At 42.8% G+C, this 25,530-nt stretch overlaps 1 protein-coding gene across 3 annotated transcripts in view; it reads left to right on the top strand.

Moving 5' to 3' along the window:
* GK (glycerol kinase) overlaps window positions 1-24,190 on the top strand; it is a 73,024-nt gene extending 48,834 nt beyond the window's left edge. For 2 of the 3 annotated variants that reach the window (XM_075590297.1, XM_075590294.1), the window contains 6 exons: window positions 805-889; window positions 1,392-1,512; window positions 3,429-3,572; window positions 3,944-4,030; window positions 19,484-19,570; window positions 22,115-24,190. In XM_075590297.1, coding sequence (XP_075446412.1) covers window positions 805-889; window positions 1,392-1,512; window positions 3,429-3,572; window positions 3,944-4,030; window positions 19,484-19,570; window positions 22,115-22,128 — 538 coding nt within the window. In that variant the 3' untranslated portion in view covers window positions 22,129-24,190. The remainder of the gene's footprint in view (window positions 1-804; window positions 890-1,391; window positions 1,513-3,428; window positions 3,573-3,943; window positions 4,031-19,483; window positions 19,571-22,114) is intronic. The other variant, XM_075590298.1, reaches the window with a different exon arrangement.
* Window positions 24,191-25,530: the final 1,340 nt, after the last annotated feature.

The raw sequence follows: 25,530 nt of genomic DNA, 5'->3' as shown, positions 1-25,530 counted from the left end.
GTAGTTAATCATAACAATCCTGTTTGCTCTTGAAGTTGTATTTGGGCTGGCTGATGATTAGTCTAGTTTCTACTATGGTAAAAAAAAAAAAAAGCAATCAGCAGGGCTCAAACAATATAATTTAGGTTCACTAGTCAAAGCATAAAGCCACTTGTCCACTACAAGACTCCAACTCCCTCTCCTCCCATTATGACAAAAATGGACCCCCACAAACGACCATATAGACAGCCCATAACACTCTTATTTTTTACCTACAGTATCTTTGAGAACCAGCCACCTCCCATATAGGGCTTGAAGGAAAAGTGCATTAGTAGTACAGTTGTCACTCAGTGCTCCACTTTTGTAATTTGGGCCCCATAATGCCTTGCATACTTTTATGAAAGACATTATGGGGTGTAACTTCTAAAAGCAGTGAAGTCATTGACCAATGTATTTCTAAATACAAGGTTCTTTCTCTCTTCCTCCTGCCCCCTACCCCCCTCAACGCCCATGTGTGCTAAATTTTAAAATCACGCAAGATTCTCACAACTTGTGCCCAATAAATTGAGTTTTGAACATTAATATGAGATTACCACTTCTATTATCCAGAATTAAACTGAACTTAAGGGTAGTTTTGGAAACTTGAAGGCAATATCCTAGAGACTATGCACATCAAATCACAGCTGAAATTTCACTGACAGACAAACTATGACTGTATTATATTGATATTATAAGTAACTTTGGTGTTACTTGCTTAATTCATTTATATTCAACTTCTGCTTCATCAGGTGTTGCTTCTGATTTGTCATTTTTATTTGTCTTTAGCATCATCTGCGGTCTCACCCAGTTTACGAACAGGAACCACATTGCCTTTGCTGCCCTTGAAGCAGTCTGTTTCCAGACACGAGAGGTATCCTCTACTTCCACTTCAATATTTATAGCGGGTCCCCACGCCCATTTATTTGTATTTCTCTAACCCCCCCCCCCCCCCTGCTTGGATCAGGAGCAGTGAGTCCCTGAAGCTGAACCATATTATGTCCGTTCCTGAGATACATACTTTGTAAAGCGAGCACTGGGACGGTCTCCTCCAAGGCTAACAAAAGGGTGATTTAAAACTCCCACATTCCGCTTCCTATTATCCTGCAAGATAAGGGGCATTTAAATACAAGGAAGTGTTGGCTTTGGCCTTGGGGTCCCCCAACAACCCCTGCTTTAAAAATAAATAAAATAGGTGGGTGGGGGGGTGGAGGATGGGGCAGGTGGGGAACTGCCCATTTTCAGCAGTCGATATACTCGTATACACACACACGCGGGGAGATAAATATACGGTTATGTTGAGACGCTGCAACCCCATGACCATTCCATTTATAATCAATGAAAAAAGATGTCAAATACACTGTGCTTATTTTAAGATTCTAGATGCAATGAATAAGGACTGTGGCATCCCCCTGAGCCAGCTACAAGTCGACGGCGGCATGACTAATAATAAGGTTCTCATGCAGTTGCAGGCTGACATCCTGTGCATTCCAGTAGGTAAGTCTACGCACGTCCTGGCCTTCGTTTCAATGTTAAAATCGCCTGTATTTAACTTCCATTTATTTAGCAGTGTAGCTTTCTCTTGGGAATATTGCATTTTAATGTGCATATTGATTTTTAAGCAGGACCATGGTGGTTTTATTTTTTATTTTTTTTTGTGAGAAATGTTCATGTCTGTAATAAGGGAGAGATTTAGGCATCTATTTGTAAAGGATGGATCAACATTTTCCTTGTCATATCTTAAGACTGTAAAACTGTCATCTTGGGCCTGAGGATCAATATAGAAAAGTACTTGTACTTGAAGCCAATATACATGTATATTTTTTTCCAAGTGCTATTTGTAAAATGTCTTTGCATTAGTTTTTATATTTTGGCTGTGACTATTCAGTAAGCATTTAATGTATTGCCGTTACTGACCATGCACTATAACCCCATGGTAGGAGTAAGGAAATTGACACGGTATAGACATTGTAAACTTGAGTTCATAATCTGACATTCATCCACTGTACCTACTTTTTTCTACCACAATGAATTGTCGATGCATAGTAGCAATATCTATATTAAAGGTTTCCTGCAATATCAAGTAGTCCTAGCTTAGTTAGACATTTGTATTTGATCATTCAGTAAAATTAATATTGGTCCAATTCCTGTTAACTCTGTTATAAGTTGTTGATATTTTATGGTCAATTTTTTTTTTTTTTAGAAATTCTGCAGTTCTGTAAAAATGTTGAAGCGTTAATGATCATTTTGGATCCCAGTTTACATTTGTTCTCATGAGCTGCAGTAAATTTTTGATGAATTTTTTTTTATTTGCCTAATTTTATGCATTATGCAGCTAATTACATGAAAATTAGTGAAGCACATTTAACTTGTAACAGGTGCAATTAAAACCTTAAACAATGAATAAAAAGAAGAAAAAAAAAAGCATTTAAGATTATGTAAGTGTTACTTCAGTAGTCCTCCCTACACATTGAAGACAACTGGAAATATATTTACACATGCGCTTGCATGTAAAGAACACCTTTGTTAAAATGCCAACACTGAACAGTCATAGCTGTGTACCCATCGCCTTTCCCAGGTATCTCGGAGATCATATGAATCTTTACACTACTGACTTGTATACCTCCCCAAAACACGTGTAAGGCTAAGGCCCCGGTCTCTCCGCTGTAACGCGCGCCCGCGCTTTTGGCGGCGCGTTCAGCCGATTTCCCCGGCCTGCAGCTCACTACAGGAGGAGAGACCGGGGGGGGCGTGGCGGAGGAGTGACGGGGGCGCGGCCATGACGTCACCCGGCAGATTCGCCCTCATTGGCTGAACCGCCGGGGGGTGTGCCTAATTCTATTGAGAGCAGGAATAGCTCTCGCGCGAGCGCTGCGGCCCCCCCTCGCAGCGGGCCCGGCGCCATTGCGGGGAGGGCTCTCGTGCGCGCAGCGGACGCTGTAGTAGGCAGCGGGGGCAAGGCCTAATCTACTAAAATAGTACAGTGCTTCTCCTCCATCCCATCACATAACTTTGTTCTACATTAATGTGATAATTTGAGGAGATTAAGCCTATGCCAATGAGATAAACAGCCATTGCTTTTGCATATAATTGGCTTTGAGGATACTATGTTAATTTTAAACAAAGTGTGATCCTGTTTTAGGTAACGACATGTTACGAGCCCTGATTGTAATGCAGCTTTGTGAATCCAGATTCTAGCCTTTAGGCTGTACCTTGGTTTCTGTGTGTGGCACAGTAGGGTAGGTACAGTAATGGATGAAGCAAAAATACGCCCGGTCTTTAGATATACAGGGTTAAAGCTACAGTATGCATTCAGACGTCTGAGATTAGAAAGTGTAAATATTATTTTAGGTGTTTAAAATGCTCATATCATCTAATGTGAGATTAACGTTGGGCATATTTATTTTCACTAGTGAAACCTTCCATGCCTGAAACGACAGCATTAGGAGCTGCAATGGCTGCAGGGGCTGCAGAAGGAGTTGGTGTTTGGAGCCTAAATCCTGCGGATTTAACTGCAGTGACTTGTGAACGATTTGAACCACAAATCAACCCAGAGGGTAAAAAAAACCTGTTCAATATGCTACGTTCTTCTTAATTATAATAACTGCAGTACAGTATTTCATATAGCGCTTTTCTCCCAATGGGACGCAAAGTGCTTCACAATTACAGTGCGCGGTGACCTGCCCAGGGTCACAAGGAGCTGACATTGGGATGTGAACCAGGTTCCCCTGCTACAAACTGTTTCATTGTTTTCAGGGTCGGTGCCTTCTACTCAGAGCCACTCCTTCACCATTCACATGGTTTGCAGAACAATCCTGTATGAAGCTAGAAAGTCATGATACATATTACATGTGATGCATTTCATATTTTTAACTATTACCATTGTTTTTAATGGTTTTTCTTTTTTTTGTCTGTCACGCATGTGTAGAAAGTGAATGTCGCTATGCGAGATGGAAAAAGGCTGTGATGAAATCAATGGGCTGGGAAACATCACACCCAGTCTCCAATGGGAATGGTAATTTTTTATTTTATTCTTTTATGTGAACATAATTGTATTTTTATTACCACGTATTGAAGTATTTAAAAGCCAAATGCACAGTAAAGGCTGAATATTTTATTGTACTGAAAATTGTCATTTTTGGGCAATACATTCTCTCATACACATTGTATTTATATCAAGGTAAAAGGGCGGCACAGGACTATTTGTAATAATATAACCAAAACGTAATTATCCACAGTGCTAAGTTGTTTTATACAGTCTACGACCTACATGAAGATTGTACACGTGGGTCCACTTCCTCCTCTCAATCATTTGGTAACTTTTGAGTTCCATTTTTTTTTCTCTGCTTTTCTATTGTCTTTTCCTGGAAGCGCCACTGAGTAAAAGTCAGTGTTCTCCCATTCACCATTGAGGATTGACAGTGATTGCAAGTTGCTAGCTCCACCCATCAGACAGAGTAGGACAGAAAAATCTTCTGCAGGTGGTCCATAAAAGGCTCCCCCCTCACCTGCAGACGTCTTTTTCTTTTGGGTTACTCGCTGGGACTGCCATTGGTAGTTCAACCAGCAGGGGAGTTCTCTGCCTCTCTTCATCCCCTTCCCCCCCCCCCCCATGCCCTGATGTTGTACCACGTGGCAGCTATTTAGGGGCCCTCTGTGACCATGGCAGACCACGAAAGTGTGGGAGCAGACACACAAAAGCATGCGGCAGACCTGACGTGCCCGCCAAAAGACGGCAGTGAACCGGAATTAGGTAGGACGCCCTGCAGACCTGTTGGTTAATAATGGTTTGTTCTTGTATAGCGCTGCTAGTTTTACTAGACATTTTGCAAACACAGTCCCTGCGCTGTAGAGTTTAAAGTGACTTGCCCAAAGTCACAAGGAGCTGACACCGGAAATTGAACCAGGATCCCTGCTCACTGCAAGAGCCAGTGTCTTTAATCACTGAGCCACTCCTTCAGCCCAGGTTGTTATTTAAAGGCTTATTTAAAATCAGAGACAGAACATAAAACACAGACAGAGCTCAGTGCACATCCAGTGAAACTCATACACGGTACAGTGCCTAAATATATATGTATTGATATCTATTAAATAAAATGGTCTTTTAGTTTAACATTTTGGCCAAATTGTTGTAAGCCCCTGAGCCAACGTCACGGCAGACCACATCTCAAGGGTCCCTAACACTAATATAAATTCTTACTAACCTGTGCATTACCAGGAAGAATGATTTATAATAAATCTGTCAAAATTAGTTGCATAGTTCTAAGTCTGATTGAAGCTTTTATTAACCTGTACATTACTAGGAAAAGCACTCTGTATTAGATTTGTCACAATCATACTGCAAGCAAGCAAGTTCCCCTGAGAGTGGGAGATGCTATGGAGTGAGCTTTTAACCATTTAAATGTGGGAGGGGGTGAGCTTCAATTAAGTAGCACATCCAGTGAAACTTATACACGGTACAGTGCCTAAATATATATGTATAGATATCTATTAAATAAAATGGTCTTTTAGTTTAACATTTTGGCCAAATTGTTGTAAGCCCCTGAGCCACTACACGACAGTATTTTGGGGGTTCAATATGAGCTTGTAGGTGTCCTGTATGTTATTTTATGGCAGCTGCAAGTTCAGTGTGTGAGCTAAGAGAAATACAGCCAAGGGGCTGCTTCCCAACATTTCTGTGTAAGTACTAGATGAGCACTTGGAGAGCTTCAGGTCAGGAAAGTTAAGGATTTCATGTTCTAACTGTACTACTGGACGACTGCCCAGGGGATGTCCAAATTAGCAATGGAAGCACAACATAAAGCGAAACGTTGTGAAGCTGTGACAAGACGGCGTTAGAAGGAAAGAAGCTGTGTGAAGATTGCTTTAAACCAGTGGCCGTGCATGTCCCAGATCAAATGGAAAAGTTTCTCCAGTGGATGAATGATAGTCTCACAACCAGTAGAAGCAGCCGTATTACAAGCCTCAACAAGCGACTCTCTTCATCTGAGGGTTCGGAGGTGCAGATATTAACAGAGAGGGAGCATTGGGATGACTCGGATCAGGAAGAGGGTTCATTATTTGACGTATACCTAGTGGCACCATTGATCAAAGCCGTTCGTGAGGTGTTGGAAATGGAGGATCTGGAGGAAGGAACTCTGAGGTAAGATGGACAGAGGGTCACAAAATAACTTTTTCCACTTCAGTGCCAAGACATAATCGTCCAAATAAGATGCTGTTTTCAGGAAAATTCCATAAGCTATACCCTTTTTCTGATAGACGTAGGAAGTACCACCCAAAGTCGATGCAGCAATTACGAGGATATTAAGGAGAACAACACTCCTGATTGGCACAATCTCGTTTAAAGACGTGATGGAGACACTAAAAAAATGTCTTGAGGAAATCATTTGTGGAAGCTGAGGCAGTATGCAAACAAGCGGTTGCCACGTTGTCTGTTTCAAGAGCAATGCTAGTTTTGGGTCTCGAATATTGAAGAATCACTGGAGAAAGGGATGAAAAGGACTGCGATCTTGAATGCATTGGTCGAAATTAAAGTCGGCCATAGACAATATGGTGGAGGCATCCTTTGACGCAGTACGCTTGGCATCTAGGTCCATGACCCTATCGGTTGTCGCAAGCAGGGCATTGCTCCATGGAGAACTCTGCATCTAAGAATCTAGATGTTTTGAAGTGGAATTTTTGTTTGGGGAGAGACTGGATAATGTGTCGGGGTGTGCAGAAGTTTTTTTTATTTATTTTTTTAGTACCGCAAGGAAATTCGGGCGTCCCGATTTATGCATGATTTCAAACAGATAGTATCTTGCGTCTCAAAGTCGTTCTATTGGCCACGAAGGCTGCAGAAGTAGAGGACCATCATTCAGAGGAAGACCTCTCTTAAGCAAAGTGATTCCAACAGATCCCAGTCGGAGCAAGTCTAACCCAATTCACTGTTTGGACTCAGACAATAAAGGACAAATGGGTCCATCTACTCTCCACTGGCTTTCAACCTCATTCCAAAGGAGGACAGTTTTTTATTTTTTGTTTGTTTTTTAAATGTCCACTCCCAAGGGCCAGAGAGTCAAGACGAGCGTTGAAAGATCTACTAGCAAACAAAGTAATTGTAAAGGTTTCTGAGGGCGAAAAGAAAAAAGGGCATAGATTAACTCTTTCTGGTAAAGAAAACCTTTTGTATTCAGAGCCATCCTGGCCCTAACCAGGGTCAATACAATACGTTCCTACGTTCAACAAAATGAAAAATGGAATCCCCAAGGTTCATTATAGGGTTTTGTTTTTTTTCCCCCCTGTCCTACTCGGTCTGATGTGTGGAGCTACACAGTCTTATCACCGGCATGAACGGATTCATTACGGTAAGCAAACTATACATTTTCTCCTTTCATGATCCGTGGTCTGCATCAATTTCTTGGGAAGAGACATTTCCTCTCCCACACTTTTTTCCCCCCCTGAGTGATGTAGAGTTAATCTGTTTACAGAACTCTTCTCTGTATGTGCTGCCGTACAATCTAATGTTTCTATGTGGCTTATTCTATAAAGTGCGATGTCGCCAATCCAGGTTTTCTGCATGCATAGCCCTATTGACTTGAATAGAGCTTCCCCGTGCGGTTGCACCATATCACTTTATAGAACGAATCCCTAAGTTTTTCTGGAATGACTGAACTAAAAAAAATTTTTTTTTTTAATTATAATTTACCAATGCACTGTTCTGTATGATATCTGCATTATAATGCCATTTTAGACTATAGTCATGGCCTGTCTATGAAGCGCCATGCTTTTAGCACTCTTTCACGACAGACTGTGTTTTGTGCTACATGAAGCGTAAAATACAAGAGGCGCCTTAAAGAAGCATCCTACTGTTTTTTGTTTTTACAGGGTGGGAACTGTGGGGTCGCCCTGCCCAAATGCCCCTAATCGGTTGTTTCCTGTTGCATGGCTATTTAAATTGCCTAAAAAAAATGACGAAGTATTACCAGTAATTTAATCATTAAGTGTGTCTGGACCAGGCTGATCACGGGAGCTTAAAAAAGTGCAGGAGAACCCCCAGTTCAAATCCTGTAAATCCATGGTGGTAATGCTGATGGTTGATCTGTTAGTTGGTAGAATTACATACAGTATGTATTGTGCTGGAAATAATGATTTATGTGTACTAAGTTGCGGCTGTTCAGTGGCTATTACACAGGGTCCTTGCAGAGCAAAAGTTAACCTCATAGCATGATTTATTTTTTGGGCATAAGCAGTGGCACATGTAACACTCCTAGGATGAAGTTATGTACAAGGCGGCTGTGCATTGTATCTAATGGCTTTTTCTAATTTATGAAATATTACCTATGAGTGCAAAATAATTAGATTTTTAATGGCAAGCCACATGAATGCATTTTGCACAATCAGATTTTTGTCTTCAGCCCTTGTACATGTTCCTCGTACATGTTTTACAAGGAGGGGCAGGTGCTAAGTGAACCCTGCTTGCTTCCAGTCTAACATGTTCAAGTAACCTCCTGCAGAATGTCAGCCATCTCACAGGATAAAGTGTCTGTGTTGTATTTGGTGCCATATACTTTCAAACATATTAAAATATACAAGGAGATGGCAGTGTAGCATGCAAAACAGTGCCACAACAAAGTCTGTTAGAAGAGCCAGGTAGATCCGTCATTTTCCTAGATGTTTACTTTACAACTGCACAGAAATGGGTTGTGTTGTACCTGTATGTATCATTATGACTATTGCTCCATTGGTCATGTGTGCAATATACGCAATTTCTCAAATGTAACACACACCTCTTTAATGTCCTGCTTCCACGTCTTTATGCAAGGTTTATTTTCATTCTGCAACCACCTACATACAGGCTGCTGAGCTTTTCTAATTTTAAATTCATATTGCAGAACACAGTTCAGGAAAATGAATTGCGGTAGATCACTTAACTTACGTTCTAATTCATTCGTAGTAGGTTTCTCCCCGGAAGAAGTTCCCTTGCAGGAACGAAACGCGCGTCGGGATGACATCATAGCGACGCCGGCTGTACTGTAGCAGTGTCAAACTCATAGGAGTTTGTTCATGTCCTGTAGATTAGCTTTAAACTTGATGTGGGCCACAGATGTGGATCCCACTAGCTAGACGCTAGGCATATAAGAGTCTCTGCTGGCACTGGCTAGCTCTACAGCATACATACACAGTAGGGGTGTGATAACATCTCTCCCCTCCCTCTGGAAGGAGCTGACAAAGCGTGAGTCCTGGCTATCAGTCTGGAGTACTCTCACGAGGCTAATAACGGGGTATACTCACCTGCACCCACCTCCTAGCAGGGCTCCCATTGATTTGTCACCAGGGGGATCTGGGTCTGTATTTGGCTCCCTGTGTATGCAGCAGTGTTATGCACCTTATTGCAGCCTTGTTACACAGAGCTGCACCACCTATGCATTACTAATGCTCCCAGTGCCTGTGTATTACAACACCTGTGTAGAGTGCACATCAGTTGTTTCCCCCACAGGGTCATATACATTGTGCATCCACAAAATTTATACACTAGCTTTGTTAGAATCTACAGCCCCTTGCATCTTCTGTGCATCACACGAGTTATGACACTACCTGGTCATTCAGAGTGAATGCACATTAGAACTGCACAGTACACTTGTTAGGTTTTAAATATATTTGTTATGTTTGCATTTTTCAATAAATAAAAGTTTATTATTTTTATTAGTAGGGCTGAGTGCATCACATAGGGTTCTTTCTCTCTCCTCCTATACGCCAAGTTTCACCCTGATAGCACCTCCCTAGAAAGTCTATTTTGAGCTGAGCAGGATTCTTCCCCCCCCCCCCCCTTTCCCTCACTGACTAGGTTTATAATTGAACACACATTGTGTTCTTTTGTGTAAGTTGAAGACTTGTTGAGCAAGGCATTAGACAGAATCTCTGCTTAGTGTTACGATATGTGAGCAAAGGGCAGTCCAGGAAATACGCTGTGAAGTTTAATGTACAAAAAGGAGTTTAAAAGAAGAATGATTAATATAATGAAGCTCTACTTTATTTAGTGGTAGTTTTGTCTGTATGTTGCCCCAGATTTTTTTTTTTTTTTTAGAGGGAGGGACACTAAAATCAAAGCACCCTTCTGTATACCAACAAATGTTCATTATGCAAGTTTTTGAACCTCTCCTGCAATAATCCTTTTTTTTCTTAAATGGTTAAGGGTCACGGGGGCTCAACCGTGTTAACATGAAACTCTGGCGACCCCCAGCTTCACAGGACACCTACGTAGGTGCTGCCGGTACTCCATGATTCCTATATCTTCCTTGGCATGCATGTCCCATAGGGATTGGCTTCCTATTGGCTCCCGTGCCGTGTGAGATTGTAACCCTCCATATTGGGGATGCTGCTGGGGGCACCTTCAGAGGCAGGTATCTCAAGGAAGCAGAGGGTCCCCGGAGCAGAAATTAATGTGGTTCAGCTCCAGAGACCTCCTGCGTCATACCTAGAATTGAGAAACCCTAGGCAAAACCAAACCTTTTAAAAGTGCGTAGGTATTGTACCTATTCTATGGAGAAGCTCACCTTTGCTTGTGACTTAGAATGTCATTATGGCCCATTTTTACTAAGTACTATTCCACAGGATGCCTTCTGACACCGGAAGACACCTAATGCCCCATTCAAGTAAATGGACTACTGTGTCTTCCTGCATCGGAATAGCATTACTTGTGTAACAGGTTTCCCCCCACCCGGAGGGAAACTGACTGCTACCCAGTGTTCTTGTGCTGCTCACCTGCTAGGCTTACAGGATACTGAGTGTCCGTCGGTGTTAGTTGGGGACGAACAGGACAGGCTTTAGGGATCTTCACAGCTCTAAACTCAGTGTTACAGCGCCTCCATTCCCACAGGGCCTATAGGGATAGGTGCAGTCCCCTGTGGAAAACACTTCCCCTCCCCCCGAAAGATACTGTAGCCTCAGGCAGGAGTATAAACAGTAACTTGTCTTAATTCTTCATAGTACACAAACAGTATACCAACACGTACACTCTCTCGTCCCTGGAATCAACCCCCAGGGCTTGGGGCCCCAAAGGTCTATCCTTGGTTCCCTTGCTCCCTGGTGGAGTATGGGGTAGTTGTCCCATTCCCCTGAGAAAGGGGGAGGGAGGTGAACCAGAGCCCTGGCTCCACACTAACCAACTCTGCACAGACAGAAATAAATTTAGGTTGAACCCCTTTTGTACCCAGAGGAGGGTGCTAGGTCTGAGCCCCTGATAGGGCAGTATCCAGGCCTTAGGCCCACCCCCCTGTCACTCAAGGGAGTTGTTTACTGAAGGAGCATAGATTTAACCCCAACACTGGCTGTGCTGGTACCAGGGCTTATGTGTTAGGCAGGACAGATTAGTAGCCCAGGGGATACCTGGCTACATGCTCCCCCTGGTGGACTCATGTCCCTGCAGAGACATCAATACATTACCATCTCACATTGATAACAGGGTAAATAACTTGGAACAATGCATAACATAGAACAACAATGAATACACCCGGATCCTCCCTAACATGGAGAGTCCGTACTCACTTTAGTAGTAGTGTTTTGGTTCCAGTTTCTTAACCAACCTACCCTCTTGGCCGGGGACTGTAACTGAATAGACCCTCTTTGGCGTGTGTGTGTGTGTGTTTGTCCGTCCGTCCGTCCGTCCCCACCTTCCATACTCGGATGAGGTAACATACTTTTTCTTCGTTGTAGTACCTGAATATACTACACCTGGATGCCAGATCATCTAGAACAGCATCCCTCAATCACTCCTCTCTGTGGGCCTCTGCTTCCCGCATTAAAGGTTCAGGGACATATGGATAGTCAAATCCATGGGACTAACGGTACCTTTGGACTATTATTCTTTCAGCCCGACTGATCTTGGTTAATTTCTGGCCACCAGCCTGCCCAGGTAGTACACAAAATAATGGTTCATGAGGGATCCTTTCCTAGTATGTTACCTTTAGACCTGCAGTTAATATTAGCCTTAGCCTAATTTCTCTATCCCTCTGTCTGAGAGCCTCTGCCGTCTCTTCCGCAGAGAACTCTCCTTCCTCCCACCAATTATCCACAATATACCAGCTGAATAGTAGGAATCGGGTCCGGTGCATATGGGAACATACCCTTGAAACCCGGGGTCCCACCACGGCAATACTTTCCCCACAGTTGATACATTACACATGGAAGCTGCCCTAGGGGGTGTTCCTGATCTTTCTGACATATATGACCCCTCTCTGGAGAAAGCTATGTACTCAGCCATCCCTTCCCCTGAAAGATCATCATCAAACCCAGCCCAGCTTCTCCAGTCCTGAGAAGATTTGGTTACACCTGTTGTCAGGTGTAATGTCTATGGTGGCCGTAGGCTCTGCAATTTCTCTAGGTGTATCAGTCAGGTTAGGCCTTCCGCAGTCTGTTACTGCCAGCACTTTATGCTTGCAGGGGCCTTGCGTTCTGAGCCCTTGGCTCGGTCATGGTGCCACTGTAAAAATGCTAGTTGGGGGCGTACTTACCGGATCGGGTGTATCAATGTTCTCCTCCGCCCTGGTGGTCCCCTCCGTGATGACAACATATGGTTGACGTCTGCGGTACGGAAATAAGTACTGGCCAGTACCTCTATGATGGATCCCTCTGCTGGAACCTGGGAAGGAAACGCAGCCTAACAGCTCCAAGGTTTTTGGTATCTGCACGGTTCTCCCGGCGGGGAGCAGGCACATCCGACGCCGCCTCACGAAGATCCTCCAAGGCCTTGGGGAACCTCCGCTCAGGATGACGTCGCAGATCCTGGACGCCTATCCCGCTCGTTCCGGCTAGCAGGGATTACCTCTCTGGCAACAGGGCCACGACACTCCAGCCGGATCATCGTGATGGGGCCTTCCGTCTTGCATGGTTCCACGACAGTGTTGGACACGCCCTCTGGGATACCTCAGTATCGCTGGCGGCGGCTTGCAGGCAACGATCCTGCACCACCAGCGGAAGTGCCTCCGCCTCCTCCTGGGCGGTCATCTCACCAGGTAAGTCTCTTGTAGGGTTTTGAACAGGAACACACTGTTCCCTTGGAGCATCCGATCCTGCGATCCAATCCGCACACTTCTGCAGATAGGCTGCATCTTCCATCTGGTCAGGCAGGGGTGGTAGCAACACCTTGGGCTTAAGGTGGGGAGTCCCACATCACTGCCATTTGGATGTCAGACTCACGTCTCCGGCTGGAAAATGACAGTTTGGGCAAATGCACTGTAGGAAGCTTTCCCCATTCACTTGTACTAGCAGGAAGCCTCCTGGCAGTGTATATTGTGATATCTTGCACTCAGCCATGGTAGGGATGTTGAGCGGGAACAGTGTTCGTTAGCTCGTTAACATTTTTTTCTCCTCTCCCGGTGGATCCAGGAGTACAGGCAGAGCATAGAGGGGCACAGCTTCGGCTTTCGTGCTGAGCCAAGCACATTTCAGGGTGCGGCTTCAGCTTTGCACCAAGTCCTGCGCAATTTAGCAAAGAAAGCTTGCAACTCTGTAAACCTTGCATGCGGTTCTCCTGTTTTTGTCGGGAACCGCTCTTTCACTTGCTGTATTGCTATTGCTCCTTTAAAACGGAGGTTCTGGTCTCCCGATCCTAGAGAGCGCCCCCCTCCCCCCCCCCCCCATGACACTACACATATGTGTGGCGGGGACCACTATAGTATTGTTGCAGCTCCTCAATGGAGGACCTGGCTTCTTGACGGTCAAGATCCCCTCCTCGGAGACACTACCCACACATTCTGTACTTAGTTCAGGAATAGCGTTACACAGTGCTGACTGCAGTTCCCTTGGTGTGCCCCTCGGAACTACCCCCGCACCACTTCATAGTAATAGAACGCACAGCAGCCTCCTGGGTGGGGACTGCCATAGTATAGCTGCTTCTCCTCAGAGGTTCTGGCTGCTTGAAGGTCAAGCGCCTCTCCTCGGATACTACCCGCATATACAGAACTTTTTTTTAGAGAATAAAACTGCATGGCGCAGGCCACAATCCCCTTTGATGAAGCCTCTGGGAAATGCCCCTGCACCTTTTCTTGCTATATAAAGGCTATACACGCACTGCACGTGCATGTAACTTAGAGAGGAGGGGTCCATGTCGTAGCTCCATTTAGCGGGGAGCCCGGTCCTCAAGATCCCATAGGGTCCCCTATGGACACTATAACAATGGCCCCTCTGAATTTGGCATAATAGGAGAGTACCTCCTTCTCTTGCTGCAAAAGCCTGTCCTGATGATGATGTATCTTGGCAGCGCCTCCAAATGTAACCCATGTTCCCCAACCCCAAGGGAGAATCACTGCGATTACCTTGTGATGGTGCCACTTGTTTGGTTCACAGGAAGGCCCTGGCATCTGCCGGTGTTTGGGGATTAACAGGTCAGGCTTTCAGTGCTGGGTGGTTCTTTCTCACTGGTACAGCGCCTCCGTTCCCACAGGGCCTATTGAAATCGGTGCAGTCCCATGTGGAAAACATTCACTCCCTCCCTGAAAAAACTGCAGCCTCAGGCAGGAGTATAAAACCGTTCTTCATTCTTGTACAGCAGTACACAGCATACTCTTTCCTCTAGTCCCTGGACTCAACCTCCAGGGCTTGAGGCCCCAAATGTCTATCCTGTCTCCCATACTCCCTGGTGGAATATGGGGTAGCTGTTCCCAACTCACCTGAGGGAGGGGAAGGAAGGTGAACCAGAGCCCTGGCTCCACACTTCCAACACTGCACAGACAGAACTAAATTTAGGCTGCAGCTTCTTTTGTACCCAGGGGAAGGTCCTAGGTCTGAGCCCCTGATAGGGCAGTACCCAGGCCTTAGCGCCCCCCCCTTGTTACTCAAGGGAGTTGTTTACTGTAGGAGCAAGGAGCATGGATTTAACCCCAACACTGCCTGCGCTGGTACCAGGGCTTATGTGTTAGACAAATACACAAAAGACACAGCGCACAACGCTCATAGTGCATTAAAAATTATATTAAAACAACCACTCAATAAGGTAAGTATTGTGCGTACATTAGTGCCGTAACGGAGGACTGTGAGAGGATTTCCAGCCAACGTGGAGATCCGTTTGATGCGGCGATTCTCACGTGAGCACCACGAACGTGCTGGACTCTACCCATGTGAGTGGGGACTCCTAGGACTCTGTACACCCCCACTTGGAATCCGGAGATCAAGGAACTGCTTCCATTACCACTGACGACATCTGATCTGGCGTTCTGTGTGGTGCACGGGTAACATAACCCCTGACATGCTTGTTTAAATTTCCTTTAATGTACGCACAATACTTACCTTATTGAATGGTTGTTTTAATATAATTTTTAATGCACTATGAGCGTTGTGCGCTGTGTCTTTTGTGTATTTGTCTAAACTTCTAGGGGGTGTTCTGAGCCATCCCTGGTATCACAGCTGCAGATGCTCCAATTTACTTAGTGTCCATAAGGTCACATATTTATTTATTTATTCTCCACTGTATTATCACTTCACGTAGTGGATTGTTTAGTAGTTGCGCACTATTCTTCACCTTTCCACTTATGTGTTTGGCAGGGCAGATTAGTAGCCCAGGGGATACCTGGCTACACTTGGTAAATATGGACCTTTGTGTATCAGTACAAATAATGAGACTTCAGACTGGTTTTATAGTATCACTTAATATCATCTTGGGGAAAATACTGATTTTTTTTTTTTATCGTCTTTATTTTAAAACATTTAAGATGCTTAAGGGATAAACTTATGTTTTCTGAATGTTATTTTGTACCTTCACTGAAGTTTCAATTTGTTGAACGTTTTTAGTAAATATGATTATCTTCATCTCAAATAAAACCTTACAATAGGTCTCTTGGGCAAATTAAAACTTACTTTGTAGAAGTTAGGGGGGAGGTGGTTCCATCCATTATGTTTTTCTAAACATTTTTTAGCAGCTCCTAAGAGAAATGGAGGTGCGTTTCTCATTGCCAATTGCATGTTTTATTAAAGAAGCTTCTTCTCCAGTTATTAAATTGTTCTATTGATTTTTTTATATTTCTATTATAAACTAAACACATCATTTTGTGATGGTTATATATATATATATATATATATATATATATATATATATATATATATATATATATACTCTGATTGTTGTAGATGACGACGGGATGAAACATTTTGTTTGCTTTCTGTGCGATGCTAAAGAATCCGATTGTCACTAAAAGGGACATTCCAGTCCACATATACTGACACTCGTTTTAATTCAATACTACATTTAAAATAAAGCCAATATGTATTTTGGAGTTCAGGGCAAGTCTACCAGATCTTGCTATATTAAAATACAATTGTGTGTGTTTGAAGCTGTTCCTAAATGTTAAACGCAGCAGTCTTTTTATAGACAGTACCTTAAACCAGGGCTTTTCAATCAGGTCTCCAAAGGGGCCAAATTAGAACACATTTGTGAGTAGAAGGGCCACAAGCGTATTGTAATGTAAGATGACTTAAATGATCATATTTCAACATTTTGCAAGTGTTATAACATCTCTACCATATATATTTTTATATTGCCTTAACTTACAACTGAGTTTGTATGAAAAATTGCACTTTGCTCCTGCTAATTTCATACCAGTTGCTTAAGCAGCTGAGGCCCAGCACCACATCAAAGGACCACATCAAAGGTTGCGAGTTAAAGAGCCTGCTTTATACATTCTGTAAATAGATTTGTCATGTTCCAGTGCAGAGAATCAAGTATTGCTCTTCCTCTTGAAGGAAGTGATTTGTAGCACCATACAAAAACGTATTAATTATGTAAACTGTTTAAGGACATTTAATTACTATTTCACGTATGTGTGTGTATGTCTTTATTTATATAGCACCATTAATGTATATAGTGCTTCACAGTAGTAATACACGTGACAATCATATAAATAACAAATAACAGATCATGGGAAGAAGTGCTTCAGACATAAAAGAAACATTTAGGAAAAGGAGTCCCTGCTCCGAAGAGCTTACAATCTAATTGGTAGGAGGAACATACAGATACAGTAGGAATGCATACTGGTAAGTGCGTCTGCAGGGGCCAAGCTTTGTGTATCAGGTGTATAGTGTTAGCCACGGAGCTACTCATATGCTTCGTTAAGCAGGTGCGTTTTATATAATTCTTCAACCTTTGGGTACTCTGTGCTTTTTTTCCCCCCTCTATTTTTACGGTGGTTTTTAAAGGGTTAGAGAGAGAGTACTAGTCGGGTATTGAGGGTGAGGGCATTCCAGAGGTGTGGGGCAGTCAGTGAGAAAGGTTTAAGCCGGGAGAGGGCTTTAGATTAAAAGGGGGTGGAGAAAAGACATTCTTGAGTGGAATGCAAGAGTCAGGATGGTGCATAGCGAGAAATTAGGGCTGAGATGTAAGGAGGAGCAGAAGAGCGTAAAGCTTTAAAAGTGAGGAGGAGAATAGTGTGTGTGATACAGGATTTGATAGGAAGCCAGGAGAGGGACTTCAGCAGGGGAGATGCTGAGACAGATTTAGGAAAGAGTAGCGTGATTCTGAGCATCGTTTACGATAGATTGTAAGGGAGACAGGTGAGAGGCAGGAAGACCGGACAGCAGGAGGTTACAGTAATCGAGACGGGAGAGAATGAGGGCCTGTGTCAGAGTTTTAGCAGTCGAGCAACAGAGGAAAGGGCGTATCTTTGTGTTATTGCTGAGGAAAAAACTGTAAATAACATGAGAAATACAAGATCTAAATTCTACAATATCCCCAATCAAACCAGCAAGACGGTCATATGTTAAACACATTTAAGATGAAACAAGGACATGCATGGAAATGGCCTGTCTTCTCTTCGCTTTGGTCAGATATGGCTTAGGTGACATTTCTCAAAGTTTGCTACCCTCAGCGAAGTCATTTACACAGTTTTTTTTTGTTTCAAGCACTTATCTCAATAAAGGTCATTTGTGTGATTTGAGAGTTCCCCGTTAACGATCTGTTATTTCCATCTAATGACCTCTCAGAACACGTTTCCATTTACTGTGCAGATGCTTGTTTTGAAAGACCATAGTTGCATGTGAGACATTATTTTGAAAATTGCTTCTGCAATCAAATCGACAAATGATACTGTACCTAAGCCAATCAATTCTTCTAACAAATACAAGGTCAATAGTTCATGTGCCAGAGACAAATGTAAACCTTCCAAAATAAGTATTAAAATTTATGAAACTAATGTTTAACACCACATGTGCCAACTTTTGTGTAGAGCCTTGGGCTTTTTTAGGCTTCCTTATAATCCTTTCAAGTCATCATTTATTTGATTTTATAATGGCTGTAAATATAGAATTTTATGTGCTTGATTATAGCTTTGTTGGAGGTGCAAGACCTTTTGGCATTGTACTCAATTGCTTTTTATTTGTATTTATTTATTTTTATTGTGATGACCCACTTCACTGGGAACCCCCGAATAGTTTCCTGCTCTGTAGAAACATGTTTGGTCAGCTTTTTAATTCTGCCCTCATCACTGCAAATCACCACCATTTTGTAATCGATGTTGCATTCTTTCATCAAATAGCGAAAAGCTGCGGAATAGCCAATAACAAAAGCAGTGGGAATTGTGTATTTCGTGACACATTATCATGCATTTTGCAGTTAGGTTTTAAAGAGGCAATCCAAGCAGCTTAAAAATATAAATCTTCTTTTTGGTTTGTTATAGGCAACCTTTGATCATCTTTATTGAAAACGAATTACCTAAGCTGCCAATCGATTTTAGTTCTCCCGTGATCGATCAGCACAATACCCTGCTTCAGAGGGTTCACTAAATGGCCGCCTTTCAGTTTCAAATCCATCCTTAAGTCAGTGTAACTCAGCAGCTACAATGTATGTTGTTAATGTTCCCTTATCTATTGTTACAGCTTACAGCTCAAACTGCTGGGAACGCTGGCAACAAATGATCACAAAAAGGAAAGTGTTACAAAGATCTTGCACTGCTTGGGAAGTGTGCTAAAGCTGCTATAGGAATCAAAGGTTGCTCTGTATATTAAAACACATGTAGGATATTGCTTGGATTGCTCCTTTTTAAAGCCTCAAATCCTGATATTAAATCGATCAGTAAAAATGAATAAGGCTGCACACGTAACACATTTCATGGCAGAAATGCATTGCTATCCCCTCCTGCCCCAGGAGTAAGGGTTGATAACAATTATGATGGGGAAGAATACCACAGACCACGGAGTACATTCTAGTTCACCATTTCTATGGTACGTTGTTTGCTGGTTACTGGGAGCTTGGACGTTTTCTACTTGTCATTGGTTATCTTGTTGCATGTCTGTCCCATTGCCATGTATGTGCTGTTCTTCAACACTGATCTGTTTGTTTTTAGTATTATTAATTAAATGGATGTAGCTTTATCGATGTTACTGCCTGTCATTTTCTTACTGTTGATTGTAATTGATTCTTAACACACATATTCCAATTTTTTTTTTATATTTTTCCTCCCTCTGTCTTGCTTGCCTGGAATCCCCTTCCGCTGGATGGCCTCAGGTGACAATAGTACCTTCTGTAGTCTGCCTTTGGGCTTTTATATAGTGAGTAGCATGATAATGTTAATCGGAGCAAAGTACATCTCAGGTCAGTTTATTATTATTTCATCTAGATTCTATTTCAAGGTCTTTGCTGTTCCATAAATTGCTTGAATTCAGTTTCTCCGCGGAGTAGCAAGCTTTAAATCAGTGTTTCTCAACCGAGGTTCCTGAGAACATTAAAAGAATGCTGCGTTATTTCCCTGTTGTTTTTTCTTTCTCCCAGAGCACGAGAGAGAAGGGCAGTTGCTAGTTGCTAGTTGCTATGGGGCTGGGCAATTTCCCCCATCCTTATTGGCTACATTACAGGAGCTAATCAGGAGGTGGTGTCGGGGGCATGTGCTTGGGAAGCCGAGTCAAGCAGAGGAGGAAGCAGCATGGACAGGAGAGAGGCCTATGTGTGGGCGTGTGTTTGCATTATTGTAGAAGTGCCTCGGCAACTAAGCATTATAAATAAGGGTGCCTGGAGAAAAAAGGTTGAGAACGACTGCTTTAAACGCTGTGCTTTTGTGGTTATTTTACAATTCTAGCATTTATCAACTTTTGTCTGCACATTTGTAACATCTGGGTTTCTTTCCACTGCATTTTTGTTTCATGTTTTGATATTACAAATATAAAATGACTCCCAAATAACAAAACAGTCACCATGTATTATTTACCTGTAGTATATGGCATAACATAGTGCTAGTCTGTTCAGTAGTAATAGTAGTCTCTTACCACAAGAGGGTGCCCTCAGATAAAGTACAATGTGCTAAATGGAATATTTCTAAGTAAATGAAGTGCTGCATTTTATGCTGCAGAAATATATCCTTATGGTGGCTCAGGAGCTTGATGTTGCTATAATCAAGTTTACCAGTTCTCCTTCACATTCAATTCAATGCCAATTTTAACTACAATTTCTTGGTAATCGGTCAAATGTGTATTAATTACACTAATAGTTATAAAAGTTTGGATAGACAACCGCTAATGAGAGCCAAATCTAAAAGCCTTTTTGAATTGTATTGTTCTGACATTCAGATTGTGATAGGAAAAAAAAGACAATGCAAAATCTCCTAAAGATAAGATACATTCTCACATGTATTTTTTTGTTTTATTCCTTTTATCTGAAACGTGGTGTTTAGTGTATTTATACCCTTAGCTGCGGAATATTTTGTCAGTATATTATCTCGGTCACTGGATTTAATCTTCCATTCTTTTCCACGCTACAGTATGATTCCATAATTAAAATAAACCGCTAAAATCTATTTGATTTGCAGTGAACTACAATTAACTCTGCTATTCAGTAACAAGAAATTCTGAACTTGTGTGACACTTCTGTGAATAATATAGTCGGTAAAATATTGAAAAATATAAAAGTAAGATGCATGTCGGTTCATTTTTTATTTATTTTTTACTTTGTTGTGTGAGCCCCTCTATCTCTTAAAGCAATATTGCATGCTTGACGTCTTGATGCTGAAGATACATTTTGTGCATATTTGAAATACAATATCTGAATAGTTGTCTCTTCCTTATTTTAATTGGGCTAATCATACTACTTAAGTGATTTGGTGGCCAGTCCAAGTTCTGAGGATCTGCAGAACCCTAACAATTTGACATTCTCTACCCTAAAAGTAAGAGGGGATATGGGCATTACTGTGGTATGGTCACACTCTACATTTCCTCCTACAGGATGTGGGAGGGAACAGAAGTGCATTGTAGTCTCTTATGAGCAGGGCCAGCCCCAGGCATAGGTAAAATAGGCAGTTTCCTTCTACTCAGCTGCTTCTTTCAGGTGTGGAACTAGTGTTTAGCAAAGATGAGGCGCAGGGTGGTATACTCTGCACGCCAGAAGGGAAGCATATGGGTGGAGGGCGTGGGGAAAAGCTTTGATCTGTCACAGGAGTTCTCCAAGACCTTTCAGCACACAAGAAGCACCCAACCCTCCTCACTAGATCATATAATATTACCCTGCCCCCTTACATGCTTGACCCTGACTCCCCTGCCTGTTTTTTTTTGTTGGGGCATCTGTGGCAGTAGCATATCGCTTTTCCTTTTCTCATCAGTGATGGTGAATCGCACCCTAGAATCACCCAAGGTGCATTGTGCTAAGGAGACGAGGCGTACGAGCCAGGGGATGTCAAAATGGCATTTAGCCAACAGTACAAAAACCTTTGAGCTGTAACATTACCTCCGTATTGCGAAGACCCTAAACCCAGCCAAATGGATATTCCTTCCATAGAACACCAGATTGTAAAACTCTGCCATGCTTCATCCAAGTAGAACAATAGCAGAGCAGCTATGTCCTTGTTGTATTTAAAAGGGTGTACAATGTAACCTGGGGTTTCTAGCCCTCCAATGAGATCACAAACCAAATCTAATGTGGGATAAATACTTTTCTGGGCAATTATTTTTAATTATTCTTTTAAATCATGATTTTAAATAGGTACATATTCACTAAAAGGAAGCATTCTGAGAATAAAAATCTAGGGCAAAAATAACAAATTATTTAAAATGACTAATCCCATGTTATGCAATGACCGTATTTATACTTTGCATGGATTATATATGCATGTAATTTGGACCTGTTAATTTAATATACCTTTTCTCATTTTAGGTATTGTTAAATAACTGTTCAATTATCTCTGCTCTATTTCGATTGGTGGTGATGTTGGATTCTTGTCACCAATAAGCATAGAGAATTAAATGTCACCAACGAGAAGAAAGAATTCAATGTTATCCATCTGCCACTGAACTACTGGTAGAACATACCAAATATGGAATATACTGGCAAAGGAAAATGAATTGAAGTATACCCATTCACTTACTACAATTGTTAACCTGCTACACTATTCTGTGAGCAGTCACAGGAAGGAGCACCTGCACTGCTTTTTAAGGAAGGGTACTACAACCAATTGGGTTACAGTGACATTTTACTACCAATGTATCCCAGTAAATTGTTATCACTCTGTTGATGAAAATGAAGGGAATTCTAACAGCAATGATTGTTACTACTATGTCTTTTGAGAACTAATTTGCACTTGAAGATTGTCAATAAATCCTCAGAATTATTCATATAACCTTTTTGAAATGGGATGAAAGATGTACAAATATTTTTGAGACTGTAATTTTTGAATGTGAAATGTTAAATTATCTCTCTTTCCCACCCCAAAATGGAGTGCATTTTGACATTTTATTTTTGGGACACTTAAACACATTTGTATTGTGCCTTTCTATAGCACAGGCTGTCCTTCATAAGGTGCTTATTTTTGGAGTGTCGTGGGAGATGCATCTCTCACAGTGGTTGAAGTGCCATAATTAAGTAGTGCTGTGCCTCACCAAAGGAAGACATAACACTCATAATCAAGGTGACATGGCTCATTAGACAGTTTTGAAAAAAATATATTTTTAAAAACAGACGTATAAAAGTGGAAGCTTAGGTTCCCGTTACCCCATCTTATTTGGGAGCCATATGTGACTTGATTGATCGATTGCTCTTGTCTTTTCCATCATGTCTACATTCACACACTAGCACATCTCTTTGAACCCCTGTGCCCTAGATATACCTTTACTTTAGGGGATGCATTTAGGGGAACATTGTCCATGAAGCTTCTTTCTAGGAATTGTCGCCTGTTTTTGTTACTGCTTCTTTCCCATTGATAGTAGGTCATGTGAAAGAGGAAGACGTGCACTGTTCAAGCGTGGTCTGCTCTCACTTTCTATGATCACAGGAGCTGGGCAGAAACATTGCGATTCACTAAGCTCTGATAAGATGTACCGGAGCTTAATCCGGTGTTAAATTGACCTGCAGGGAATTTAACGCCAGGTTCAGCTCAGAGACCCTTTTGCTAGGTTTAATGAATACCCCCACCCCCCCAAAGAAAGTAGAGCATTAAACATTTTAAGCAGATCCCAGTATTGAGGTTTTAAGGTTTGTCACAGTAATGTAAGCTCTGTATTAGACCCTCAAGGCTGAGATGAGCAAGATAACTTATTATTTTTTTTAAGCACTTTACCCCATTGAGTAATGTGCTTACATATAGGAATGTAACAATTTTGCGCCGCCGCATCCCCAAGATTTACATGGATACAAAAAAATTGCTAAAAATCTAAATTATATCCTTGAAAATCACAATCATATGGTACAATATTTTCATTGTATTGTGGTTAAAAAGGAATCTGTTTGCGGTTTGAGGTGAATTTTGTGAAATTGCCAGTTCATGAACATCTTTATTTTTAGCCCACTTTATAAATAAAATAAAAACACACACACACACACTAGACCTAGTTAGGAACTGGTTACACTATATACTGTACTGCTCTGCTGTTAATCTGGTTTACTGTGCTGTGATCTAGTACCATCAGTCATAGCACTCTGGATCCATCAGCACAAAGTAGAGGCATTCCAGCACTAGTCAAGGTAATGAGAGAAATAAATAATTACGGTGTAAAGCTCCCTCAAGATATCAAATGTTAATTTACACAATAAAACGGCACACAGCTTTGTCAGCTCATCATAACATGAATTCTTTATCTTCTAGTCAGATATGTTCTAGTTTAATCTGAAACACATCTGCCATAAACAATTAGTCACTTTAAGGTAATTGCTGCCCTCATCCTCCACGAGACTGTCATTTAGCAGTTGCATCTTATGTATTTGTGCTTAATGCCAATAAATTTTGTTTTCCTGCTATTTGTCTAGTTTGCCTTTCCTGTGATTCATTGTAATGCACGTGACTGAAATGTAATATTTGGCAGGCGTTTTTAGTAGAAGATAAATTGGTACTTCTATTTAGTACCAGAAGATAACAAATCATTTTTAAAGTAGAATTTATAGGTATTGTAAATAATTCATTAGGTTTTCATGGGTACTAGTAATTAAGGACGATCTTTAATCGGGCAGGAAAAGCTTGCAGACAACTTGCAACAGGTGTGTATTTTTCTATCTGGCTAGTGTCTCTGTGACTTAACATCCGCTGCAACTATGTGTTGGTTGACACGGAGATAAACCAGCAGACACATCTTCAGCCAAGTACACGGTCAATGACATCCCTTCTTGCTGCATCCTGTATCCCCCCCCCCTTTTTTTTTTGCCCTGCTTCGGTCTCAATCGTACGTAGGTATGTGTTGCCCTAAATCCTCATCAATTGGTTACGTTTTAAGAACTGACCTAGTGGACACCCTCAAACCTTAGGCCCAGCGCTCTTCCCCACAGCAATTAAACTGATTGCCGTGGGAGAGAGAGCAGGGCCTCCAACACAGCAGCCCTCCATCAACGACGCTGTATAATCATGGTGACGCGTTGTCATGAAGCTGTGATGTTGCCTGGGGGCCCCTTACGGTGCAGTTATGCCACTGGTTGGCGCTTGACAAATCTTATACTATATTAGTGAAAGCACTGTATGCCTGCCTGGATGTACGGTGTCCCTAGGGGAAATCTCATTGGTCCCTTGGGCCGCCCGCCCCCGCACACCTCTCATTGGCCTGAGGCGGAGTGACGGGCCACACACACACACACACAACACAGCAGCTCTACACACACACATCAGCTACACACACACACACACCCCTCTGTCCACCCCCCCCATCACGTGCGCCGCCCTGCACTGGCTCCGGACAGGAAGCGCGGCCCTCCTACCCCAGCCGCTCCCTTACCTCCCCGGCGCTACCTCCCGCTCAGGTAAGTCACTGCGCGTCCTGCCTCAGCTTATGGCGCCAGTAACTCTCCGCGCAGCCTCGCGCCTCAGGCCCACACAGGGTGCTTCCTGCCGCCGCCTGCACGCCTCACTCAGCCGGACGGCACATTGGGGGACCAAGCGGGCGCGGGGGGGGGGGGGAGTGCGAGTCTCAGGCCCACACAGGGCGCTTCCTGCCGCCGCCTGCACGCCACACTCAGCTGGACGGCACATCGGGGGACCAAGCGGGCGCCGGGGCGGGGGGGGAGCGCGAGTCACGGGGAACGGGGGGGGGGGCGAGCCGCAAGTCACGGAACGGGGGGGGGCAGCCGCGAGTCACAGGGAACGGGGGGGCGAG

Source organism: Ascaphus truei, chromosome 3 (genome assembly GCF_040206685.1).
Source record: "Ascaphus truei isolate aAscTru1 chromosome 3, aAscTru1.hap1, whole genome shotgun sequence".
In the NCBI taxonomy this organism is placed as follows: domain Eukaryota; kingdom Metazoa; phylum Chordata; class Amphibia; order Anura; family Ascaphidae; genus Ascaphus; species Ascaphus truei.
The sequence above is the reverse complement of the archived record's forward strand: the minus strand, read 5'-3'. Positions and strand labels throughout refer to the sequence as shown.